Source organism: Caretta caretta, chromosome 1 (genome assembly GCF_965140235.1).
Source record: "Caretta caretta isolate rCarCar2 chromosome 1, rCarCar1.hap1, whole genome shotgun sequence".
NCBI classification, from domain to species: Eukaryota; Metazoa; Chordata; order Testudines; family Cheloniidae; genus Caretta; species Caretta caretta.
In genome coordinates this window covers 262,758,927-262,781,556 of record NC_134206.1, presented here as the reverse complement: position 1 = coordinate 262,781,556, position 22,630 = coordinate 262,758,927, and the positions used below count along the sequence as shown (strand labels likewise).

Here is a 22,630-nt window from a genome sequence, read left to right as displayed (position 1 = left end):
TCTAACATATCCTGCACCCTGCCTCCAACTCCTGCATCGTTCAGCAAGGTCACTGCCAACACACACCATGCTGGGCAGCTCAGTTCCAGACACTAAGCCTTGCCAAATAACCCCCTGCTTGCCGAAGAGCCCACAGCACAAACGAATGCTACAGATCCCCCTCCCAACAGGGAGCCTGTGCCCACGCTGACCTTGTTTGCCGCTCTGGGCGGTGCATCGCCTCAAGCTGTGCTCCAGCAGCTGGTGGGTGCGGGTGGGGCTGGCGCCTGCCATCAAACGCACAGTAGCCTCATGCAGGAACACCTGGGGGGAATAGAGCAGAAGGCAACGACGGGCAGCCTCACGCTGGGACGATCCTACATCCATACTGCCACAACATGGGAGACCGCTCCCAGCTCACAAGCAGGGATACTGTTTCCCCTCCCGCCTCGCCTCTGGAGCTCCCTACTGAGTGGTCCCAAAACGGGGGCAAGAACGGAGTGAGAAGCAAAGCTGTTACATTGCCAGGGTACAGGAGGACAAGGAAGCGGCTGGGTGGAAGAGGGTGGCAGGAGCACATCAGCAACACAGGAACCAGGGCAGAAAATGGAAGAGGTGTGGCCCCAGCCCTAGATTTCCTTATCCCAGAGAATAGGTCTGATGCCCCAGGAACAGAGTTGGCCATGAGAACCAGGATAGTGGGGTTAGCTGTTTAACACACGCTGTTTACACACATTTAGAACTTGAGTGGGTAAAGCTCTGCAGGTTAGACCATAAGGAGTAACCCTGCACAGACAGGGACATGGAGTGGAAAGAGAGGGAGGACCCCGGATGAGACACGAGGGTTTGCCCCATACTTCTCAGCCACTGTTTAGGGCACGGTGAACGGAGTCCCACACTGCACAGAGACTTTTCCCCCACCCGACTCCCCAGTGCCCCAGCCTAAGCAGGAAGATCACAGGGATTAGGTATGAAAGAAACCCCAGGCCTTCACCTCCATCCCTTCCACAAGGCACACGCATCTCCTCAGGACATTACAGGACTGTGTTCACAGGATGCTCCCTGGTGCTTTGGCCAATCAGTGAAAAGCATCCAAATGACGGAACCCAAGTCCTCCATTTATCCACAGAGCAGGTGCAGCATGGACAGACAGGGCAAGGTTCCCTGCCCTACCCCCGGCCAACGGGCCTCAATCCTAACCTGCAGTCACCTCTAGGGCAATTGCAGCAGTCTATATCACAAAGGAGGCCAATTAACTAATACAGACACCCGCCCATTGGGAACAGGACTGATACTGCCAGCTCCCCACCCAGATGTCGGAGGGAGTGGCTCTCACTCACTAAGTGCCTGGGGAGAGACTGAATGCTGTTGGAGATTGTAAGAACTCCATGCACCGTCTCCAGCCCCTGGGCCATTCTGTCCTATTCTGCACTTCAGATTTACAAACTCAAGTGACGAAGCTTCTTTGGGGCGACTATTTGAAAGTGTACTGCTGTGCAGAGCAGGCTGAAAATGAACAGTGCTTGCTCTATGGGACTGAGGGGAAGGCAAATGGGAATCAGAAAAGAGGCAGGACTTTACCTTGCGATAAGCGGGCCTGAAGCCATGGGCCAGTTTGCGCAAGCTGCTGAGGTCTCGCTGGAAACCCGTCAGCTCAGAGGCTGAGGCATGGTAGGTCTCACCCAGGACCTGGCTGGAGTTCGCCTGCTTCTGCCACAGCATGGTGCGGAGCGAGAGCAGTAAGTCACAAGTCAGCAGCTGGATCATCTGCAAGGAGCCCCCCAAGAGAGGACAGAGAAGGTAAGAAACCCAACAGCGGCCCACTGCAGAGTGGCCAGCATTATCCATGGCTGGGAGCAGCAGTGCCCTCTAGCTGCAGGCAGGCAGAGTGACCAGCCCACCTGAGCAGAACCACTTTGCTGTGCCTAGAGTTATTTTGAAGGGGAATTTAGTGCTGCAGGTGCGCCCAATCAATGGCTCTGGGGACCAAAGTCTGCTCCCTTCATCTCAGAACAGGGACAGTGGGGCAGGCCCTGCCAAGAAGGGACCATTTCTAAAGGGTGAGTGCTGCTGACGTGGGGTTATGGCTCTGAGATGTGGTGCCGGCTCAGCAGGAAGTGGCCGGAGAGCTCCAAACACACTGGAGACCAGCCACCAAAAATCCAAAACAACCTTCAGTCAATACCAAGCTGAGCTGGATTCAAACCACCAGCCTCAAGGCAAAAGGCTGCACATTTGACCAGTCACCTGGAGCCATCCTGCCCCAGAGAGCTAGTTACCCCCAAGGCAGGCTTGGGTAACCCGAGACCCTTAAAGCTAAAGGCTGCAGGACAGTATGCCTAAAGCAAGCAAACACTTGGTGCACCCTCCTTCAGCACACCACAGCCTGCTCCGTATTGTTACATTAAACCACAGAAAGGAAATGTTGATGAGCACATTTGGCTTGAGCCATTAACCAAATGAAAACGAAGTGCCTTCCACAGCCGCACAGTGACAGGCAGACCCACCTGGAGATGGCTATGGCAGAGCCACCAACCCCACCTCAGAGCTCCATGGTGTCACCCAGGGCGACCCCACCCTTAAACACACACTCTAGGTACACACCAAGAGGGAGTTCCAAATGGAATCAGCAGCACCAGTGTCTTCCTTGGCGGTCTTCCCACCCAAGTACTGACCAGGCCCCAGCTTACTGAGATCTACCAAGATCCTCACCGGAGGTACAAAGCTACAGGCCACAGAGAGCTGTACCACATGCAGAAAAGGGAGGCCTTGTCCCCACTCAAGCTCCCCGAATCCCACCCGTTGCTGCTCCCAGGCAGGGGGGATGGGGTGTTAGCCTAGCCATCCTTCGGAGAGCCTACCTGGGCTGCAGAAATGGAGAGTGCCTCTGTACTGCACTGCAGAAACATTGCACAAGTACTGCCCGAACATGCAATGCAACTACAATGCACTACAGCTGCCCCCCAGGAAAACAGAGCGGGCCAGAGCTCAGCATCCCACATGTCCTGCAGGGAAGCTCGAGCTTTGTGGTGCTCTGAAAAGTAAAGATACGAGAGATGCACCGATGCAGAGAAATGGCTTAGTACAGTCTTACTCCTGTTGAGGAGAGGAGCTGACAGTTCAAATGATGTCAAGTGCCCCAAGCCAGACCAGAGTGGATGTAAGCAGTCCCTACTTTACACAGTTATCAGTGACCTCCCCCACAGCAGACCAGAGATGGGGGCTGCTACGGGAACAACTTAATACGGAGAAGTGACTAAGGGAACAAGGAAGGGGTGGCAACAGGCAAGATGACACAGCCAAGCACCAAGCTGTGACCACATGCCCCCAGTACAACAGAGAGCCACCTCCACACCAAGCAGGAGGGGAGGGAAGCTGGATGAGGAGTCCATCTCTCCCCTCTTCTTCAGCCATAAGCATGGGGTACTGGGTGGAGGGAAATCTGCCCCCTTCTGCTCTGCTCCAGGCGGGAGAGGAAGTGTGACGCACCCTTGAACTCCTCCACAAGGGGAGACCAGAGCAACGTTCCAGCCTTAGTGAACACTACAGGAATCAGAAAGGAAGCACAAGCTAGCAGAGGGCACCCTCCCTGGACCCTTACATTGTTGAGGCCAGTGTTAGACACACCACTGCTCATGTTAAGGCTGTTCCACAGGTGGCTGCTGGCCCTCTCGCAGTGACCAAAGGAGCTCTGCTGCCCATCTGCCTTCCCCGACAGAGAGGCCTGCATGGCTTTGCATACATGGAAGATCGCTTTCACCAGGGCGTTCCTGAAAGACAGAGACAGGGCAACACTTTCAAACAGTGCTGTGTCCAGGCCTTTCCAGCAGCTGTTCTAAAGCACCTTCCAGTTCTAATCAAACAAGACTTTGGCCTCCAGGGACCTTTACTGAACTGACCTTAAGTCCTAAGGGAAAGGAGTTCAGTGGTCTCAGTCTTCTCCCCACCCCAATCGGTTCAGATCACAAAAGACACCACATAGTCCGACATCAGAGGGCTGCCAACCCGGAGAAGCGGCAGGCTGGTATAGAAACACATGCAGCACTGGCATGGGGGGCAGCCATCACAAAGCCTGTGTCTGTACATGTGATAGTAGCTCTAGGACCACTAAGGGCTTGTCTACACTTACAGCAGAGCAGCTGGGCTGCTGTAGCACTTAGCGAAGACACTATTGACACTGACGGGACAGCTTCTCCCATCGGCGTAGGTGATCCACCTCCCTGCGATGCGGTACCTATCTCGACGGGAGAAGCTCTCCATAGCACTGTCTACACCTGAGCAACGTAGTTATACCAACATACATTTGTAGTGTAGACCAAGCCTGAGTTTCTATATATAGGAGCCTACATGCAGCTGGACGAAGGAGCTTTCATCAGTGATGGGCACTGCTGCTGCTTTCAGTGTTATTAGGAAAGGTTTACATGCTTTCCCCTCACACAGGACATCAGCCTAGGGAACTCAGAGAGAAAGGCCCCAGATGAGGATAACGTTCACCCATAATTTTGTTTAGATAGCAAGTACAGGGGTGTTACATTGCCACGGGACTTTCCCCAACCCACTGCCCGGAGACCTGTAACACAGGCGCTGATCAACATGACAACACACACTCCTACATGTTGGATGTTTCCACATCATGCCATTACATCAGCAGGCATTGAAGCAATCTCACAGCATGACACTGCAACCACCTTCTGTTGCAAGCACTAATAGGTTTAGCCCACAGGACAAGCGTCAACATGTGCCTGCCCCACAGAACATCTGCTTTCAATCGGGCCATTGATATATTCATTTCTGGAAAGATTTGGTGGTTTGAAGAAGGTAAAAGGCCCACGCACTCTGACATCTCCAGAGATTTGGGCATGCGCTCCACTTCTGTGAAACGTGACCTCACGCCTGCATCGTCCCCTCTGAGCCAACTGATTGCCATGCCGATTGCCGCTGACCACCATCTGCACACCAAATCAGGGCCTGTGGAAACAGTAAGACAACACTGCAGGCAGGGAAAGCACAAAAAGCGGTGCCAAGATCAGACAAGCAAAAGGATAATGCTTAATATTTCTAGTGCCTTCCACCTTGATGAATCCAGAAGAGCTTTAGGAAATGCATGGACAGAAATTCTTTCACCCAGCACTGAAATGCAGCTGTCTCTAGAACGAAATACTGCAACTTCGACAGCACACAGCAATGCTACACATCAGGCTAGGACAAGAAGTGAAGAACACTGTACTCACTCAAAACTGCAAGGGGAATTTTAGGCCTTCAGAACATAGTCAGCCTAGCCAGACTCTCTCCCTTACTCGAATGAAGGGGGCCATGGGCTCTTCAGATAAGCTGTCAAGATCTCGGTTTTCCTCTCTCATCCAAAGAGCAGCTTCTCCAGCAGCACATAGAATGCTCATGCACTGGTTCCCGCTGACTGAGAGGAGTTTATTGAGTCACCTAACCTTGCCTTGAAGGTCTCCCATCCAAGTACAGACCAGACCCAACTTTGTTAGGGTAAGGGTGTTTGCTTCCACTAGCCTGACCTATTTCCAGCTTCAGTAACTATCGTTAGCCAATCCTATTCCTGGGGGGGCAAGAGGCCTTCCCCTTGTGAGATCAGAGAGTCCTGCCCACTGCACTTCTGTCTGTGTGTTGCACCCCCTTGCCCAGTGTCCGCCTGCTCTTTGACAGCTGGAAGCTCTCTAGGGCAGGAGTGCTCCAACCGGTGTTTGGAAAGTGCCTAACACATTTTGGGCATTGCTGCAACATAAACAGCCACCACAATCCACTCCGTCCACCTGAAGTTACCAGTGGTGTTTCTATTCCATGGAGCTTTCTTCACGTCCTGTCCTGAACTGCCGTACGTGGTATGCTGCTGAATAGCTCTGTCCCACCTCAGAAGGGGCTGCACATCAGCAGAGGCTGATTCCCCTGTAGTTAGTAAACCCCCAAGATGAAGCGTGCTTCAGAAACTGGGCTATCATTCAGAGTCCCAGAGATGGAGAGGCTTTGAACCACAACACTCACCCAGGGCCAACTTCAGGACCGAACTGCTATTGAAAGGTGGAGTCCCGCTTCCCATGGAGTCCACAAAGGAGTTGACTAATTTCAGGTACTCCAAAGCACTAGAGAATTCGCTGGAAGCAGAGGCAAGACAAAGACATTCACTAGGCAGCAAGGCATGAGATGCCACATTTACAGCGTGTCACAATATAATCTGGATGAGTCGCATTTATAAGCGCCACCGACCCACTAGGTTAGTGAGTTAGGGGACAGGTACAAGAGTTCAAGCTCTGAGTAGCGCTGCTTTACTACAAGCAACCTTCTCAGGCCTGGAAGAATATGACTGGGTCAAGAGGAAGCCCTGCTGGGTATGTCTACACTGCAACTGGGCGAGTGCCTCCCCACACGGGTAAACAGACTCATGCTAGCTCGAGCAGTGTGGACATCGCAGCTCCAGGGGAGACTGAGGCTAGCCACCCGAGCTCAGACCCAAGGGTTGCACGGGCTTGGATTCAGGTGGCTAACCTGAGTGTTCACCGGCTCTGCATCCGCCACACTTCTTTTTAGTGCACTAGTTCAAGTGAAGCTACCTTGTGTCTGTCTACCCATGCTGAGATGCACCCTCCCAGCCGCAGTGTAGATGGATCCTCAGTCCCCAGGGGGCAGTGTTAGCTAGTGCTTCACTGTCAGCATAATCAGGGCCAGGAGTACGCTCGGTACCAGCCCCAAGGTCACAACAAACATGTTCTACCTGCTCTTTTGGTCTGTTGATAGGTGGGAAAACACGAACTGTAAAAGAGGCTATTTATTAGGGGAAGGACTAGTTGGAACGAACAGAGGAGAATTAGTGTGTGTAACAGGTGACGTTTACGGGAAAGCGAACATTCGCTCTAACATTTTAATTAGCACTTCAAATTTTACAGATGCTGTCTGGAAGCTGCCACCCTTCTCTCCAGTATCTGACACCTGCTGACATTAGGTGTGACAGTATCACGAGTCCTTTATAGGCTCCTTTCCATGCGTAGCTTCCAAGACAATCTGAACTACATTTCAGCAAGTCACAAAAGCTATCAAATGTTCTCGACCTTGGCCAAAGACAACAGCACATGTTGTACTTATCCAGTTCCTTTGTGTCTGTCGGAGGATTTTGGGATGCTGTCCATGGAAAATTTATTAGTGTTAAAGATATCCCTGCCAATTAGAGACCTAGGGCTACCTTCTCACAGCAGTCCACGCACAGTGTAGAACACCTTGCAACCTTTCCACCACATTAACAATAGCAGTGGCTTGTCATACATCGATTTCAATGAGCTGGATCAAGTTGTTTGTCACCCACTGGGACTATACCAGTACTTAGATGTACAAACAAAAATGTAACTAAACCTGCACTATAATAAAAACTATACTTTTTCCTAACTGATCGGGGGGTGGGGAGGGGAGAAGTGCAGTGTCCTCTTGGCTCTCACTCCTCTTTTGTGGGGGGCAGATCACTACACAACTTCAGAGATTTATGAGAGACAATTAGGACTGGTCTAGGACAAGGCATGACCATAGTTCAGTCCCAAACTAGACATGGCTTGGAGTATAAAAAGCAGTTCTTTCCTTTCCCTCCATTTCACTCAGATATGGAGACAGAGACCAACAACAAAGACCGCAGCCGAAGCCTGCTCTGCCCCTCACACATCTATATATCTTGGTTTGGTTTACACTGCTGGTAAATGCAAGCTAACATTTTGTATTTAGCTATCAAGATACTGACAAGCAAATGTTAGGCATGGAGCCAGTGTATGTCACCAGGTCTCCCCCCCACCAAGTGCCTGGGCCCAAAATGGTTACACTTGAATTTGAAGGAGAAATCTTAGCTGTGGTGGGGGAAAGCTTGGCAGGTCCTGAGTTCAAACCCCGCTGATGATCACAGTGGCCCCTATCAGTTTGATTGAAAAGATGTAAGCTAATCATTGGCCTCAGAGCTCCTAGTAAATTATGAATGCAGCCCTTGATGCCTCAGAGTATTGGGTCCCCCTCATCTAGACAGTAATAATCTACGCATTGAAACTTACCAGGGCTCCGGCTCCTCCTCCTCCTGTCCCACAGCCCCTTTCCTGGCCTGAGGCTTCACAAGAGAATCCACAGCTCTCTCCAACAGATTCTCACAGAATGCCTGGTGAACCTGGGCTATGGGATCAGCTGGAAAGAAGAGAACAAGAGTCTTGCTCTTCTCTTATTCACAAACCCAAGCATCTCCAGACACAATAAGACCAGCTGGAGGAGGGAAGCAGACTCCAAGACAGAAACAGCAGGAGCCAGCAAGAGGGATGTTCTTGAGGGACTGGTGCAGGGAACTAAAAGATACCAAAAACTTTTGACATATTCAAAGTAACCCTCCATACCTCCGTTGATTTGTTCATTATTAGTGATCTAGCTCTGCACAGCCAGCCCACAGATCCCAATCAGAAATGCCACTTCACCCGTGCAAAAGAATGGGTAGGATACTGTTCTAAAGAGAAGAGACCATGGTTTTACCCCTCTTAGTCACTCAGCCCCACACCTTGAGGGAATGCTGCTCTGTTATGTGATTGGAGGATAGAGGCGGGACTATGTGTAGAAACAGCACACAACAGGAAACGAAGGGATTAAACTTCGTGTGTGTGTGTGAGGGGGGGGGTGGGATTTTGCAGGAATTAGAGAATCTTCTGGGATCAGGTACTGCAAGCTGTCCCAGATATTGGAGTGTAGAAAAGAATCCCTGTGCAAGAGGTTGGAAGGTCATGCATTCGAGGGTGTCAGACACAGTGGTGCTTACCTGGGTTCCTCGGGGCACAGTATAGACTCTCCTTTGTAGCAGATTTCACAGTCCAGCTCCGTTCCACAAAAAACCTCTGTCCCAGTGGGTGACACAGCCAGCGCAGGGAGTCGGGAATGGCGCTCCGCTCTGAGCTACACAGGCTCTGGGCCTTATTTAAGAAATAACCCTGGGAAGAAAGGAGAACGGTGCCAAGAAGAGGGAGACACACATGCAAACATCATGCATATGACTCAGTGACAGTAAGCAGGGGCAAGGTTCATTACAGGCCAGCTCAAAGTAATTCCAATTAAGTGGAATTGTTGGGCACCACTGTGAGAATCAGGGTCAGACATATCATGGGGAAAATAGAAGGGTCTAAACTCCAACGAACAAGCAATTGAATCAGCTGACTGTACACAGTATTACTGTACTATAAAAGCATACAGTAACATTTTATGAAAGCAGGTCACACTGGTGATTAATATCATTATGCAATGTGTATATTAACACTATGAAGAATTATGGATACTCGCTGATATTATGCTTTGAAGTCCATGACCAAACAAACAGAGAAATAGGTTAAATACCTGTCTCCAGTGTAATTTAAGTAGTGTGGAATCAAAACAATGGAAGCCCCATTGACATACAAATCAGCAGGGGGATGGGAAGTGCGCAGGAAGGGAAGAACAGCAGGAAGCCTTACCGGCTTTTGATAACAGAGACCATGAACATTGGGGGAGTGGGGCCGCAAAAAGGCATTTGAGTTATCCATCCCTTGGGAATCAAAGGTCTTGAAAACACAGAACATTGGATCCTTCAAGCAAAGGGGTTGAAGTCTTTGGGAATTGAGTTTAGGTGAGAAACCTGCTTAGGTAAGGATCGTAACTTGCTGCAGTTAAGTTTTAGTCTTAGAAGCGTATTTTTACTTTTGTTTGCTTGTAACCCTCTCTCTCTTTGTGCTATATACTCGGTAACACTTAAACATGTGTCCTTTTGGTAAATAAACTTCAATTTACTTTCACTCTAACCCTTTCCAGTGCACTGACTGAAATAAGAGTGTTTGTCAAACCCCAGTTAAACTCATGAGCTGCAGTGTATTGTCTCGCTAAAGGAGCAACGAACTGAACTTCTGAGTGTGTTCAGTAAAGGGGGAGATGCCTCTGGGGAACTCAGGAGTTGGGGTTCACGGTTATCTGCAAGGCAAGGTTTGGACTGGCAGAGTCCTGAAGAGTCTGCTGGCAAGGCAGACAAGCTGGTGCATCAGGGAGCTGTCTCACAGCTTAGCTGTAGCAAAGCTCTCACTTGCTGAGGCTGAGAGGGGAACATAGTAACTCTCAGTTCTGGGAACCCCAGTAGATTGTCACAGGGAGACGGTTTTGGGGAAATTCGGGACTGGGAGAGTGTTGGGGTCACTCTGCAAAAAGTAACCGGGTGGTAGAAGACAGGGTGTGACCTGCATGCTTGTAGGCTGGCTGTTGTTTCAGGGCTGTGAGCCATGGCAGCATAGCATTGAAGGCACCCAGAGCAGCAAGGCAGGTGGTGACAACCCCTCACTGGTCTGGGTTGAACCCCAAAGCATCACAACCACCAACACCTAACTATGCCCCCTTTGGCTAAACAGCGACTGACTGGAGATACGCAGGCCTACTCTGCTCAGAGCTCTGCTGGGAGGCCCTGTGGGGAGAACAGAGGGACTCACTCACCGCCAGGAAGCCCAGCTTGCCTCCGCAGCGGGTTTTCAGGCCGACTGCAGCAGTCAGGTGGATTTCTGCCATCATGCTGGGTGGGATCTTCTCCTCCGCACACTCAGCCAGATTCACAGCGCACAGGGCCATGTGCAAACCTGAGTAGGCCGAGCTGGATGGAAGTTTACCTGTGCCGGCAAGAGAGACGAATTCACCTCTCCTATACAGTCACCATGCAAAACCGATCCGAGTGCAACTAATACAATTACCATGCATCTCAAAGCCTGCACCGTACATGAACTGGACCATCTTGGCGGAAAAAGTCTATAGTGCCATAGGCATCATGACCCAGTGCTCTGTGTATGCTGCACACGTCATCACTGGACTAGCCAGCTTCCTTCGGGGCCCAGAACTGTACAGCTATTTGAACAGCATGATCAAGAAGGGTGGAGAATTGCTCAGGGTGGTCCAAGGTGGCCTAACTAGCATTAAGGGGATAAAATTGGCAAAGGGCAGCTTAGGCTACACATCAGGATGCGTCAGTGGTTTGTTAGACCGTGAACTATTCTACCAAACGAAGTGGTGAAAGCTCCACTCATCACATAACGATCCCCAAAAGCTCGTCAGTGCGTACATACATGTAAACAGAGCTTCAGAAGCGTACCACACCTATTGGCTGATGCAAGCCTGAGAGTGTTGGTGGTGGTCTCTGCTAATCTACTCCTCCCCCCCAATCTCTGATTTTAGGTGGTTCTTCCAGTGATTAACCTGGTACCAGCTTCCACTTCCCCTGCTTAAACGACATGAGTGAATTTGACCCTCACGGTCCCCGCTAGCAGCAGTGAACACTGACAAGACTCAGGTCCATTCTCAATCTGCTGCTGCATGGGAAAGCTCCGAGCAGCAGCAAAATGGCTCCAAGCCGTCTTTCAGCAGACGCCACGGCATCCGTCCCTGCTGTTCATGTCTAGAAGATTATCTCCACAGCCGTAAGGGCTAGAAACAATGTTTATAATTTCAATGAAAGCTTGGATTCTATAGCAGTTAATGGCAGCCACCTGGGAAAGCCTCTTGCTCCCCAGGGACAAGCTGATTTTTCAAGCCCAATGTACATGGATCACTTACCACGGAAACCTGCCAGGTGGACTACATCAGCTGTGTAACAGCATCCAGCAATGCCACCCGGCAGTTCAGTGGAGGAGAGTCAGAGAAACCCAAGGTTTTATTGAAAAAAACATTAATTTTAGGCTGGCATAACCAATCTGGAATATGCCCAGAGCACCTGCTAAGAGCTTACCCTTGCAAAATGTGCCACGGGGCATTCTGGAGCCCATCCATGGTACAATTACAACTGAGTAGGGCTATCGGGTTGCTACGTGGTTAACCCCCCACCCAGTTCGACACACTTCCATTTTGTGGTGTAGACAGGCCCTTATAAGAGTGTTCCATCATGCCAACTAAAGCCCTGGAGGTGCCTTACAGATCACAGCACCCCAGAGGTGACACTATTGCCCCAGGAGAGGTGACGCTTACTGAGCTGTTCTTCTGAATGGCATTGTTCCCTTGTGACATTTCAAGTCAGTTTGTGTGTAACTTGTCCTTTGAGCTAGTAGCAGATTTGGGAAGAGCAGGACAAGGAGCCCTTCCAAGGACCCCATGAGAAGGGTAGCTACGAGCACCCTCACTCTGTCAGGGGAAGACAGTCCCACTTCAACCTCTGCCCTTACCTGTGATGTGGAGCTGATGGAGCTTGTGATATGCCAGAGCTGCATCCCGAGCACTGGTCTTGGCCTCATCCTCAAAGCCAGCAGCAGCCTCTCTTGCTCGCTGTCGCCGTGACGTCCTCTTCAGTAGCCAGCGAACCAGCCCCAGCTTCTGCAGACTGTAGCGGATCACGTTCCAGGACAAGCTGCAGGCCAAGTCCAAGCGGGACGCAGGCAGCGCTCGGCCCAGAACTGACAGGCAGATCTGCAGATTTGATGCAGCTGCTGCAAAATCCCCCTGCAAACGCAATGGTGAATGGTTAAACAGAGATCATTTAAGCTGGTGAACGGGGCTGCACTGACAGTCCTTGAGACCAGAGGGCTCTATTTGCCCCCAGAACACGTACAGTCTAAGCAGAGGCAGTGCAAGCTTCTTCCATGCACCTCCACACCCATTTTCACCCCCTTCCCCTCCCAAGCCCTGAAGCTCCACCTCCAGGAACCAGGAGAGTTAAGTCTCCATGGCCCATGTAATCTGACAACTCTCAGCTGAGTGCCAGTGAAAACTCATGGCGATCGGGGGAAGTCCTGGACAACTGGAAAAAGGCTAATGTAGTGCCCATCTTTAAAAAAGGGAAGAAGGAGGATCCTGGGAACTACAGGCCAGTCAGCCTCACCTCAGTCCCTGGAAAAATCATGGAGCAGGTCCTCAAGGAATCAATTCTGAAGCACTTAGAGGAGAGGAAAGTGATCGGGAACAGTCAGCGTGGATTCACCACGGCCAAGTCATGCTGACTAATCTAATTGCCTTCTAAGACGAGATAACTGGCTGTGGATGAGGGGAAAGCCCCGGTGAACGTGTTGTTCCTTGACTTTACCAAAGCTTTTGACACAGTCTCCCACAGTATTCTTGCCAGCAAGTTAAAGAAGTATGGGCTGAATGGATGCACTATAAGGTGGATAGAAAGTTGGCTAGATTGTCGGCCTCAACGGGTAGTCATCAATGGCTCATGTCTAGTTAGCAGCCAGTATCAAGTGGAGTGCCCCAAGGGTCGGTCCTGGGGGCGGTTTCGTTCAATATCTTCATAAATGATCTGGAGGATGGTGTGGATTGCACCCTCAGCAAGTTTGCAGATGACACTAAACTGGGAGGAGAGGTAAATACGCTGGAGGGTAGGGATAGGATACAGAGGGCCCTAGACAAATTAGAGGATTGGGCCAAAAGAAATATGATGAGGTTCAACAAGGACAAGTTCAGAGTCCTGCACTTAGGACGGAAAAATCCCATGCACCGCTACAGACTAGGGACCGAATGGCTCGGCAGCAGTTCTGCAGAAAAGGACCTAGGGGTTACAGCGGACGAGAAGCTGGATATGAGTCAACAGTGTGCCCTTGTTGCCAAGAAGGGCAATGGTATTTTTGGCTGTATAAGTAGGGGCATTGCCAGCAGATCGAGGGACGTGAACGTTTCCCTCTATTCGACATTGGTGAGGCCTCATCTGGAGTACCGTGTCCAGTTTTGGGCCCCACACTACAAAAAGGATGTGGAAAAATTGGAAAGAGTCCAGCAGAGGGCAACAAAAATGATTAGGGGACTGGAACACATGAGTTATGAGGAGAGGCTGAGGGAACTGGGATTGTTTAGTCTACAGAAGAAAAGAATGAGGGGGGATTTGATAGCTGCTTTCAACTACCTGAAAGGGGGTTCCAAACAGGATGGATGTAGATTGTTCTCAGTGGTAGCAGATGACAGAATAAGGAGTAATGGTCTCAAGTTGCCGTGGGGGAGGTTTAGGTTGGATATTAGGAAAACCTTTTTCACTAGGAGGGTGGTGAAGCACTGGAATGGGTTCCCTAGGGAGGTGGTGGAATCTCCTTCCTTAGAGGTTTTTAAGGTCAGGCTTGACAAAGCTCTGGCTGGGATGATTTAGTTGGGGATTGATCCTGCTTTGAGCAGGGGGTTGGACTAGATGACCATCTGAGGTCCCTTCCAACCCTGATATTCTATGATTCAGTGTAGGGACTTGTCTACACCAAATTTTGTCAGCAAAAGTTATGCCACTTTAATTAAAATTGCTGCTGCATGTCCACACTAGCTCCTTATGTCAGCAGAGTGCATCCACACTAGCAGTTCTAGCATCGAAACAGAGCAGTGCACTGTGGGTAGCTATCCCACTGTGCAAGTGGCAACAGCATGCTTTGGGAAGGGTTTGCAATGCCTCATGGGGCAGGTACAGCCTCACATGATGCAGGTTTCTCAATCCCATGGTTCAGGGAGATCCTAGTAGATTGTCAGCTGCTTTTCCAACTGAGGTATTTGGCGGGGGAGGGAGAGGAGAGTAGTGTGTCTGGGGCAGGGGAGACAGCAGGCTGACCGACCTATCCTGAGGAAGGGGGAGGGGGACACCCTCACCCGCCGCCCCCCCCCCCATCAGCCCCCAGCTCTACTCTACTCTACTCGGCACAGCAGTTTCTCCTGAAGCAGCCCGTTCTGCTTGCCTGCTTATGGTTCTGTGATCCCCGCAGGGAGCGGCATCCTGAGCAGCTCTGGGAGCTCTCTGTGCTGAGGAATGTCAAAGCAGCACAAGCAGGCCACTGTGTTCCTGCTGCACATCAGAAAAGCAGCATTCCACGTTAATGATTTGATCTTTGACAGCCGAGCATGACAGATACTTCCCAGAGCTTTGACAGGGGAGGGGCACAAGCCTGCAGGGCAGCAGAGATCAAAACAGTGAGCAGCGCGGTCACGGTTGCATTGTGAGATACTGGTGGATGTCGACAAAACAAACAGCAGTGTCTACACTGATGCTTTGTCACTTTAACTTTGCGGCAATAGGCTTTGTGCCTCTCGTCGAGGTGGTTTTATTTTGTCGGCAAAACAGAATAGTTTTGCTGCCAAAAGTAGCTTTGTAGTATGTACCCCTCCCGTTTTGTCGGCAAAAGGCAGCTTTTGCTGACAAAACTTTGTAGTGTAGCCAAGGCCTAGGCTTTTTGAGGACTCCTGTCCATTACGAATTGAACAGACTAAGTACTCAATGTTAGCACCAGCTGGGATCAATCAGCATATCTCCACCAACTTCAATGCTGATTGACACCAGCTGACGATCTGAGCCCACAGATCTGAACCCACAGATCGAATACCTGGACATGCTGAAGGCTGAAAAAGCAACTGTGAGAAACAGAGAAGCTTGGGGGAGAGGCAGGGTTCAGTTGTGGCAAAACAGGTGGAAGCACTGGGCTCCCACTATCAAAAACAGCACATTGCTTCAGTGCCAGAGAGCAGTACAGAAAGCTCTCCTGGGGGGCTGGAGGGCAGGGGAACTGTGATGGTCATAAAATAGGGAGCCTTTCGCAACGAGGGTGCAACCACAGGAAAGCTGTTCAGTGGCCTGTGGGCAGCAAGTTGGTGGATTCAGTCTAGTTCTTAATGAGACAAGCGCCTACGCTAAAAATCCCCAAGCAGCGCAGCTGACCCTTTGCTGGCCAAGTACGAGCAGGAATGAAGACTGAACTCCCCTCACTCCCCCAGAGGCTGCCCTGCAAGGCAGGAGTGAGGCAGAGATGCAGGGGCTGTAGATCGGAGGCTTACAGCGCTGCTGTCTGTGCTATACACATTTAGTAGTTTGATGTTTCACGCAGACTGATGTCCTTTATCTGGCACCAATTCTCTCCATGTTTTCCACTTCAAACTGCACAGGAAGGTTAACCCTAGAAGTGCTGGCATTCTCCCAAGTGCCAGCCATCGGCACCTCCAAAGGGTTTACTGGGGGAAGGGCAGGATTTGCTCTGTATAGTGAGGGGTTGCTTTACCCTTGCCAAATCCAGGTCAGCCTGCTTGCGATGCCGCCAGAACATTACAGACGAGCGGGAGTGCAGCCGCGTCACCGGCTCCCCATGCACAAGGAGCTTTATAAACACACTCAGGACAATTACACCATTCACCAGCCACAACAGCAAAGTGGGCATCATCCAGCCAAACCAGCCGCCAGCACCTGGCGGAAAAAGAGAAATACAGAGAAGTCAGCCTGGATAGCACAAGTTCAGCAGGCAACAGGTGACAAACCTGTCCAGCCCTATCAACATACCACTGTGACTTCGTTTCACATGTCCTGAATCTTGGGAAGATTTGATTTTCTTCAACTGACTAGTTATTGATTTCTCTCCATCTGAACACTGACTCAGATGCTTGCAACATTAAAAAAAATCTCATTTCACAAAGTTAATTTAAAAAAAACTAAACTTCCTCTTGAGGGGAGGACTGCGCAAGTGGCTCTAGTGAAGCACTGGGCATCCCAGGATGCTTGATGCCTGAAAGGGACACAGTATGATATTAATTAAATGCACAAAGGTAAGCTAGTGCAACAAGAAGGCTGCATAGTCAGGGAACTGCAGACGTCCCTACAGGGTTCCTGGTCCTTGTTAAAAGTGTAATTTAACACATCTGTGTAGGCTGTTAAACACACCATAAACCAAACAGTCTGGGAAGCACAGCCAAGTTAATATTGTGGCAGGAGCCATGATTTCTGCACTGATTTTCACAAATGACTTGATTTGTAAATTATGAAAAATGACTAGAGATATAGAAAGTTCACCCTTATGGAAATAGAAAAAAGTGACCTAGTTCAAAACTCCACATCTGTCCAACCAGGGTAGCTTGTGGTGATGGACTACAGATAGGTACTTTCTGGTAGCCCACTGGACTGTTTGATTTTACCACTCCTAGTTTTTTTCTAGTAAGTACTAATCATGCCAAAGCACTCACTAGTCTATTCAGGTTTCTGACCTCCCACTTTGCCTCTCACTGCTACAATACTTGGTAAACAAAGGAGGCTTGATGCACTCTGAAAGTCTGTTTTCAAATGACAGGTTTCAGAGTCGCAGCTGTATTAGTCTGTATCCGCAAAAAGAACAGGAGGACTTGTGGCACCTTAGAGACTAACAAATTTATTTGAGCATAAGCTTTCGTGAGCTACAGCTAATTTCATCGGATGCATTCAGTGGAAAATGCATCCAATGAAGTTAGCTGTAGCTCACAAAAGCTTATGCTCAAATAAATCTGTTAGTCTCTAAGGTGCCACAAGTCCTCCTGTTCTGTTTTCAAATGGTTACCTGACTCGAAGGCCAGCACATTCCTTCCAGAGCCATGGTGTATAGGGCTGTCTGATTCGGGCATCCCTCGGCCCTCCAGAAGGGATGTCAGAGGGTTGAAGGAGAGGCAGAGGAATGTGAGAGCACAGAGAAGTATTCGAGAGCGATCCACCATGCCAAGAGCCACAGGGGGAGAGTCGGGCTCGTCTTTAACCTTTACAAAGGGCAGGGATGGAGAGAAAGAGCAAGAAGAGAAATAACTTTAAACACACTGTAAAACAGCAAGTGTGTGTGCGCACATGTGCATGTGGGGGAGAACATGAGTTTCAACATATTTGACTAATGTCACCAAGAACTCTGGGGCAGCCTTTCCTGGCTCAGTAAGAGGGGCTGTCAAGGTTCCTCCCCCACTCTGAACTCTAGGGTACAGATGTGGGGACCTGCATGAAAAAACCCCCTAAGCTTATCTTTACCAGCTTAGGTCAAAACTTCCCCAAGGTACAAAATATTACACCCGTTATCCTTGGAATGGCCGCTACCACCACCAAACTAATACTGGTTACTGGGGAAGAGCTGTTTGGACGCGTCTTTCCCCCCAAAATACTTCCCCAAAACCTTGCACCCCACTTCCTGGACAAGGTTTGGTAAAAAGCCTCACCAATTTGCCTAGGTGACTACAGACCCAGACCCTTGGATCTTAAGAACAATGAACAATCCTCCCAACACTTGCACCCCCCCCCTCCTGGGAAATGTTGGATAAAAAGCCTCACCAATTTGCATAGGTGACCACAGACCCAAACCCTTGGATCTGAGAACAATGAAAAAGCATTCAGTTTTTACAAGAAGACTTTTAATAAAAAATAGAAGTAAATAGAAATAAAGAAATCCCCCCTGTAAAATCAGGATGGTAGATATCTTACAGGGTAATTAGATTCAAAACATAGAGAACCCCTCTAGGCAAAACCTTAAGTTACAAAAAAGATACACAGATAGAAATAGTTATTCTATTCAGCACAATTCTTTTCTCAGCCATTTAAAGAAATCATAATCTAACACATACCTAGCTAGATTACTTACTAAAAGTTCTAAGACTCCATTCCTGTTCTGTCTCTGGCAAGAGCAGCACACAGACAGACCCTTTGTTCCTCTCCCTCCTCCCAGCTTTTGAAAGTATCTTGTCTCCTCATTGGTCATTTTGGTCAGGTGCCAGCGAGGTTACCTTTAGCTTCTTAACCCTTTACAGGTGAGAGGAGCTTTCCCCTGGCCAGGAGGGATTTCAAAGGGGTTTACCCTTCCCTTTATATTTATGACAGGGGCCCCCATCATTTCAGTTTCTTTGATTCCTTATTTTAGGCCAGCACTAAGCTTCCATCAAAGCCACATGCAGCCACCTTGCCCTCCTTCAGATCCTGCATAAGACTCATCTTGGTTGTGATGCCTACAAAATCCTTTTATCTGATAATACCTAGGCAGGTGGTGAGTTAATATTGCAACTACTCATGGGCTTATTGCCTGTAGAAGTTAGGCACATAGCTAGTTTGTGTAAATACACGCTGTTACTATTAACCCATCCTCCCTTCCTTCATCTCCTATTTCATCTATGTCATGTGTCTTGTCTTCAAGACTAAAAGCTCTTTGAGGCAGGGTCTTTTACTACATATATATCTGCACAGAGCTTAGCATGATGCAGCCTGGCTTGGTTGGAGCCTGTATGTGCCATTGTAATACAAACAAACAAGAGTGAACATATGGCTCTCCCCCTGAAGTAGAGTCCTTTTAGACAAGAGTCATGTCTTATCCAGAGAGAGTATCTTGCACCCTTTACAACAATCTGCTTTTCCTCCCACACCATCTCTTGCCCTACAGATCCTCTCCATTCCCTGCAGCCTTATCCTTCAGAGCTCTGTCAGCGCTGCTCTTGAATGACAAGCAGCTGGCACTGTTGAGACTCTCAAGGATCTAAAGTCCTGGCCATGACGTACCCTTGGAGAGGCTAGCTGCCTTGCTCTCCTGTTAACTACCATTACCTTTGCATCATCCAGGAGCGGGCTTCCCGGCTCAGAGTCAATGGAATAGGGGGAGAAGCCCTCCTGAGACCCCGAGTCAGAGGCCGGGGGAGACATCAAGAGAACATTTTGGTTGAAGTCATCCATCTTCAGGTCCACATCGTTGTCCACGAGACTGCTCAGGTCAATGCCCTTCAGCAGCTCTGCAAAGATCAGAGATTCCACTTACTACACACCTCTCGACCACGCCTTGTGCCATGCCCACTCTGCTCAGCTGGCCACAGAGATAGGGGCCAACACTGATCTGATTTCACATGTAATCTTTCATCATTGGTGCAAATGGGCAGGAGGAAGCACATGCTCCTGCTTCCTGGCCCGCTCCTGCCTGACTGACAACTTACTGTTTTTCTGGTTAGCCAGCTTCAGAACCATGTTCTCCTGTCTCAGCTTATGGTTGACCTGCTGTAGGTATTTAATGTAATCAATGGCCTTCCTCAGTACTCCAGATTTGTGCATCTGCATGGAAGCAACACGTATGGAAAGCAGTTTATAAGAGCAATCACATAATCAGAGGTCCATCTGCCCTAAGCAGTGCCACCCTCTTCGCCATGTGATATACAGAGAGAGTCGAAAAATGACCATTCAGGAACACCAACACAGCCACTGAAAATGTCAGCGCTGAGGTCAGGAAAGATTACACTTCGAAAGATGCAGAGTGGCTTGCTAACTAGAGCAGGAGTTACTGTGTCTGGGAACCATATGGGTGAACTAACATTTATTGGAAACAAACATTAAAAACAGTTTAAGAACCCCAGAGTAACAGAATTCAAGTCCAGCCTTCACCACAAAAGATACAAGTGCATAGCTAGAAAGTAAAGGGGCTCTTTTCAGGAGGAGCATGCTCTTATGGTTTAACACTAGGACCATTTCTCACTCTTGCATTGGCTCGCTAGGAGATCCTGAGCCAGTCCCATAACTTCTACATGCCTCAGACTTCCTAACCCACCTTCATCTGCAGAGTGAAAATATCTTACCCCTTAGGGGACACTGCTAGGTTTAGCTTGTAAAGCACTTGGAGCTGCTCAGACACAAACAGCTATGGAAGCACCATGTATCACTTGGATTTTCAAAACTCAAGTTTCCCATTTCCCCAGGCAATAGCTGATGACCTCACTAACACCAGAAGCAATGTTAAGAATTGCAGCTCCCTGATCTGCAAGAGTGATGTCAGCAAATAGTGCGAATGAAAGGGCACGACCATGAACTCAGGTCTTGAATGGTGGCAAAGCCTTTCACAGTGCACATTTTGCATTTGAACCAATAGTAGTTCTCACAAACCAAAGCAACAAGGAATCAAATTGCCCAGTTCCATGTAAAAAAATTGTTTTATATTGCTACAAATTTCATTCCAAAGCTCTTTTGAGACAGTTTATAGGATTCATCTACCCATCAGGGAAACGCAGCCACTTCCAGGAAGCTACTTAACAGCAACAGTACATTTAAGAAAGGAAGCAAAGAATAACCTATTGAAACTACTGGGGAAAGGTGTAACAAAGTAGTTAGCCAGGTTGGAATTTGGCCAGAGAGTTATTTAACACAGCTAACTCTTACAAAGGGCCCAGGGGATCCTTAACCTCCAAGACAGGTTAGGTTATGTGTTTTGTTACCTCAGTTTCCAGCAACATCATGGAACACTGAGCCAGTAGTATTCTTATTCATGGGTTTTCCTTGACAGTCTACTATCCCAATAAAATTAATATTATTAAAACCAACTATTACTAATAGCTTGCACCAGCTAAGGTCTCACCAGCGAAGCAGTCAAGCAGGATTCTTCTTATCTAACATCTGGAGGTGAGGGGGCTGCAGACCACACAAGCTTAATGACAGCAGCTTTCATCTCTTTACCTTGGCATCTGTTCCCATGACCAGGTCCTTCAGCTCAATGATCTTGTCATTTATAGATGACCGGTAGCGCTTCTCAATTATGTTATGGGTCGTCCTCCTCTCTCCTTCTTTGGGCGGTTCCAGCTGCTTGACCCCACCAGGCACCTGTTTGATAGGCACCTTTTCCTGTCCCATCATCATGGGCATCGTGGTCAAAATGGTCCCATTGCTGCCAACCAAGGTCTAAAAAGGCAGCGAACAAACAGCATTACTAGGAACAGCCAAGTTACACACGATATATGTGCCACATTAGAAAAACGAGTCTGAAAAATGAAGTGTGGAACCAGGAAATAAAAGGGTTACAAAGACCAAGGAAATACACCCCCCTCCCCAAGTCGAGGATAAGACACATTAGTAGAGCAATGCCATCGGCCGTGCCAATATTTGTATGGAGAGAAAGTACTTCATTCTCCAGGATTGCTGACCTAAGACTTTTCACCAGTGTTGAGTCACTTTCATTTGAAGATGTGAAAAACAAACCCAGGATCCTGCTGGATCCCAGAATCCTTTGTACTAACCAATGGATCTCCAAAGCTACCTTCATACAATGAGAAATAAAGCTCTTTGAGAATCCCTTTGTGGGAGAAGAGAAAAAACACACAATTCCACCAGCTAACAAGTATGGCCCAAGGCTTCTGTTCCATGAAGCATGCCTGACAGTTCCTGCAATCGCTATTACAGTTAAGCGTCACTGAGGATGCTGTTCACAGAGACATCTGTTTTTGAAATTTACCATGCCATTTGCCTCAACAATATCCAGTAGTAGCAAGTTTCAGAGTGTTCATTAAGGTTTCTTTGAGCTATTTTAAGTTTGCTACCTTGTAATTATGAGTGCTCTCCTGTTCCACTGAGCTTTAAAATGGCAGTAGATTATTTGGTCATGTTCCTCTCCAGCTAATGCAGGAAAAAGGTAAACAGGAGTCTACCCTTGGTCTTTGCTCTCTGGTCAGCAGACACTGCCAAAAATGCACAAACTGCATATGTAGCCTTGGTGGAAGAGAGGCTATTCCTCATCTTGGGCATGACCAGGGTAACACTCCAACTCCCTCCCATTGTCACTCATGGAGAGCACTAACAAACACTTAACAAAAGAGAGGCAACAACTTAGAGGAAAGGTTCATACCGGTACCTGCAGTGCCGTTGTCTGAATAGGGGTGGTCAGTGTAGTGAGGGCCGGATTATGAACTGCAGCCATAACTGGATTGCCATCTGCCTTCAAAGTTGTCAAGACAAGAGAATCTGTCTTTATGATCTGAGGCTGGACCAGGACCTAGGGGTTACAGAATATGGGAACACAGCAGGTGAGCATCAGGAAATACATCTCCATCTCCAGTAACCACAAACCTGTCACATAACAGACCTATCCGACTGCATGAAGAGTTGGTAGGTAGCAAAAGCCCGGCGTCTGTAAACCCTATTTCCCCTCACCCCACATCACCAGGACTTTCTCCAAAC

General features: G+C 49.0%; 1 protein-coding gene across 2 annotated transcripts in view; it reads right to left on the bottom strand.

The window, feature by feature from the left end:
* The window catches only part of SREBF2 (sterol regulatory element binding transcription factor 2), a 38,728-nt gene that overhangs the window by 3,862 nt on the left and 12,236 nt on the right, over positions 1-22,630 (bottom strand). The window contains exons 4-18 of one of the 2 annotated variants that reach the window (XM_048835270.2): positions 22,299-22,445; positions 21,137-21,358; positions 19,633-19,747; positions 19,253-19,434; positions 17,247-17,439; positions 15,948-16,129; positions 12,162-12,435; positions 10,453-10,622; positions 8,768-8,936; positions 8,025-8,151; positions 5,989-6,098; positions 4,815-4,947; positions 3,581-3,749; positions 1,561-1,746; positions 192-303 (exon numbers count right to left, since the gene is read on the bottom strand). In XM_048835270.2, coding sequence (XP_048691227.1) covers positions 192-303; positions 1,561-1,746; positions 3,581-3,749; positions 4,815-4,947; positions 5,989-6,098; positions 8,025-8,151; positions 8,768-8,936; positions 10,453-10,622; positions 12,162-12,435; positions 15,948-16,129; positions 17,247-17,439; positions 19,253-19,434; positions 19,633-19,747; positions 21,137-21,358; positions 22,299-22,445 — 2,491 coding nt within the window. The remainder of the gene's footprint in view (positions 1-191; positions 304-1,560; positions 1,747-3,580; positions 3,750-4,814; positions 4,948-5,988; positions 6,099-8,024; positions 8,152-8,767; positions 8,937-10,452; positions 10,623-12,161; positions 12,436-15,947; positions 16,130-17,246; positions 17,440-19,252; positions 19,435-19,632; positions 19,748-21,136; positions 21,359-22,298; positions 22,446-22,630) is intronic. The other variant, XM_048835271.2, reaches the window with a different exon arrangement.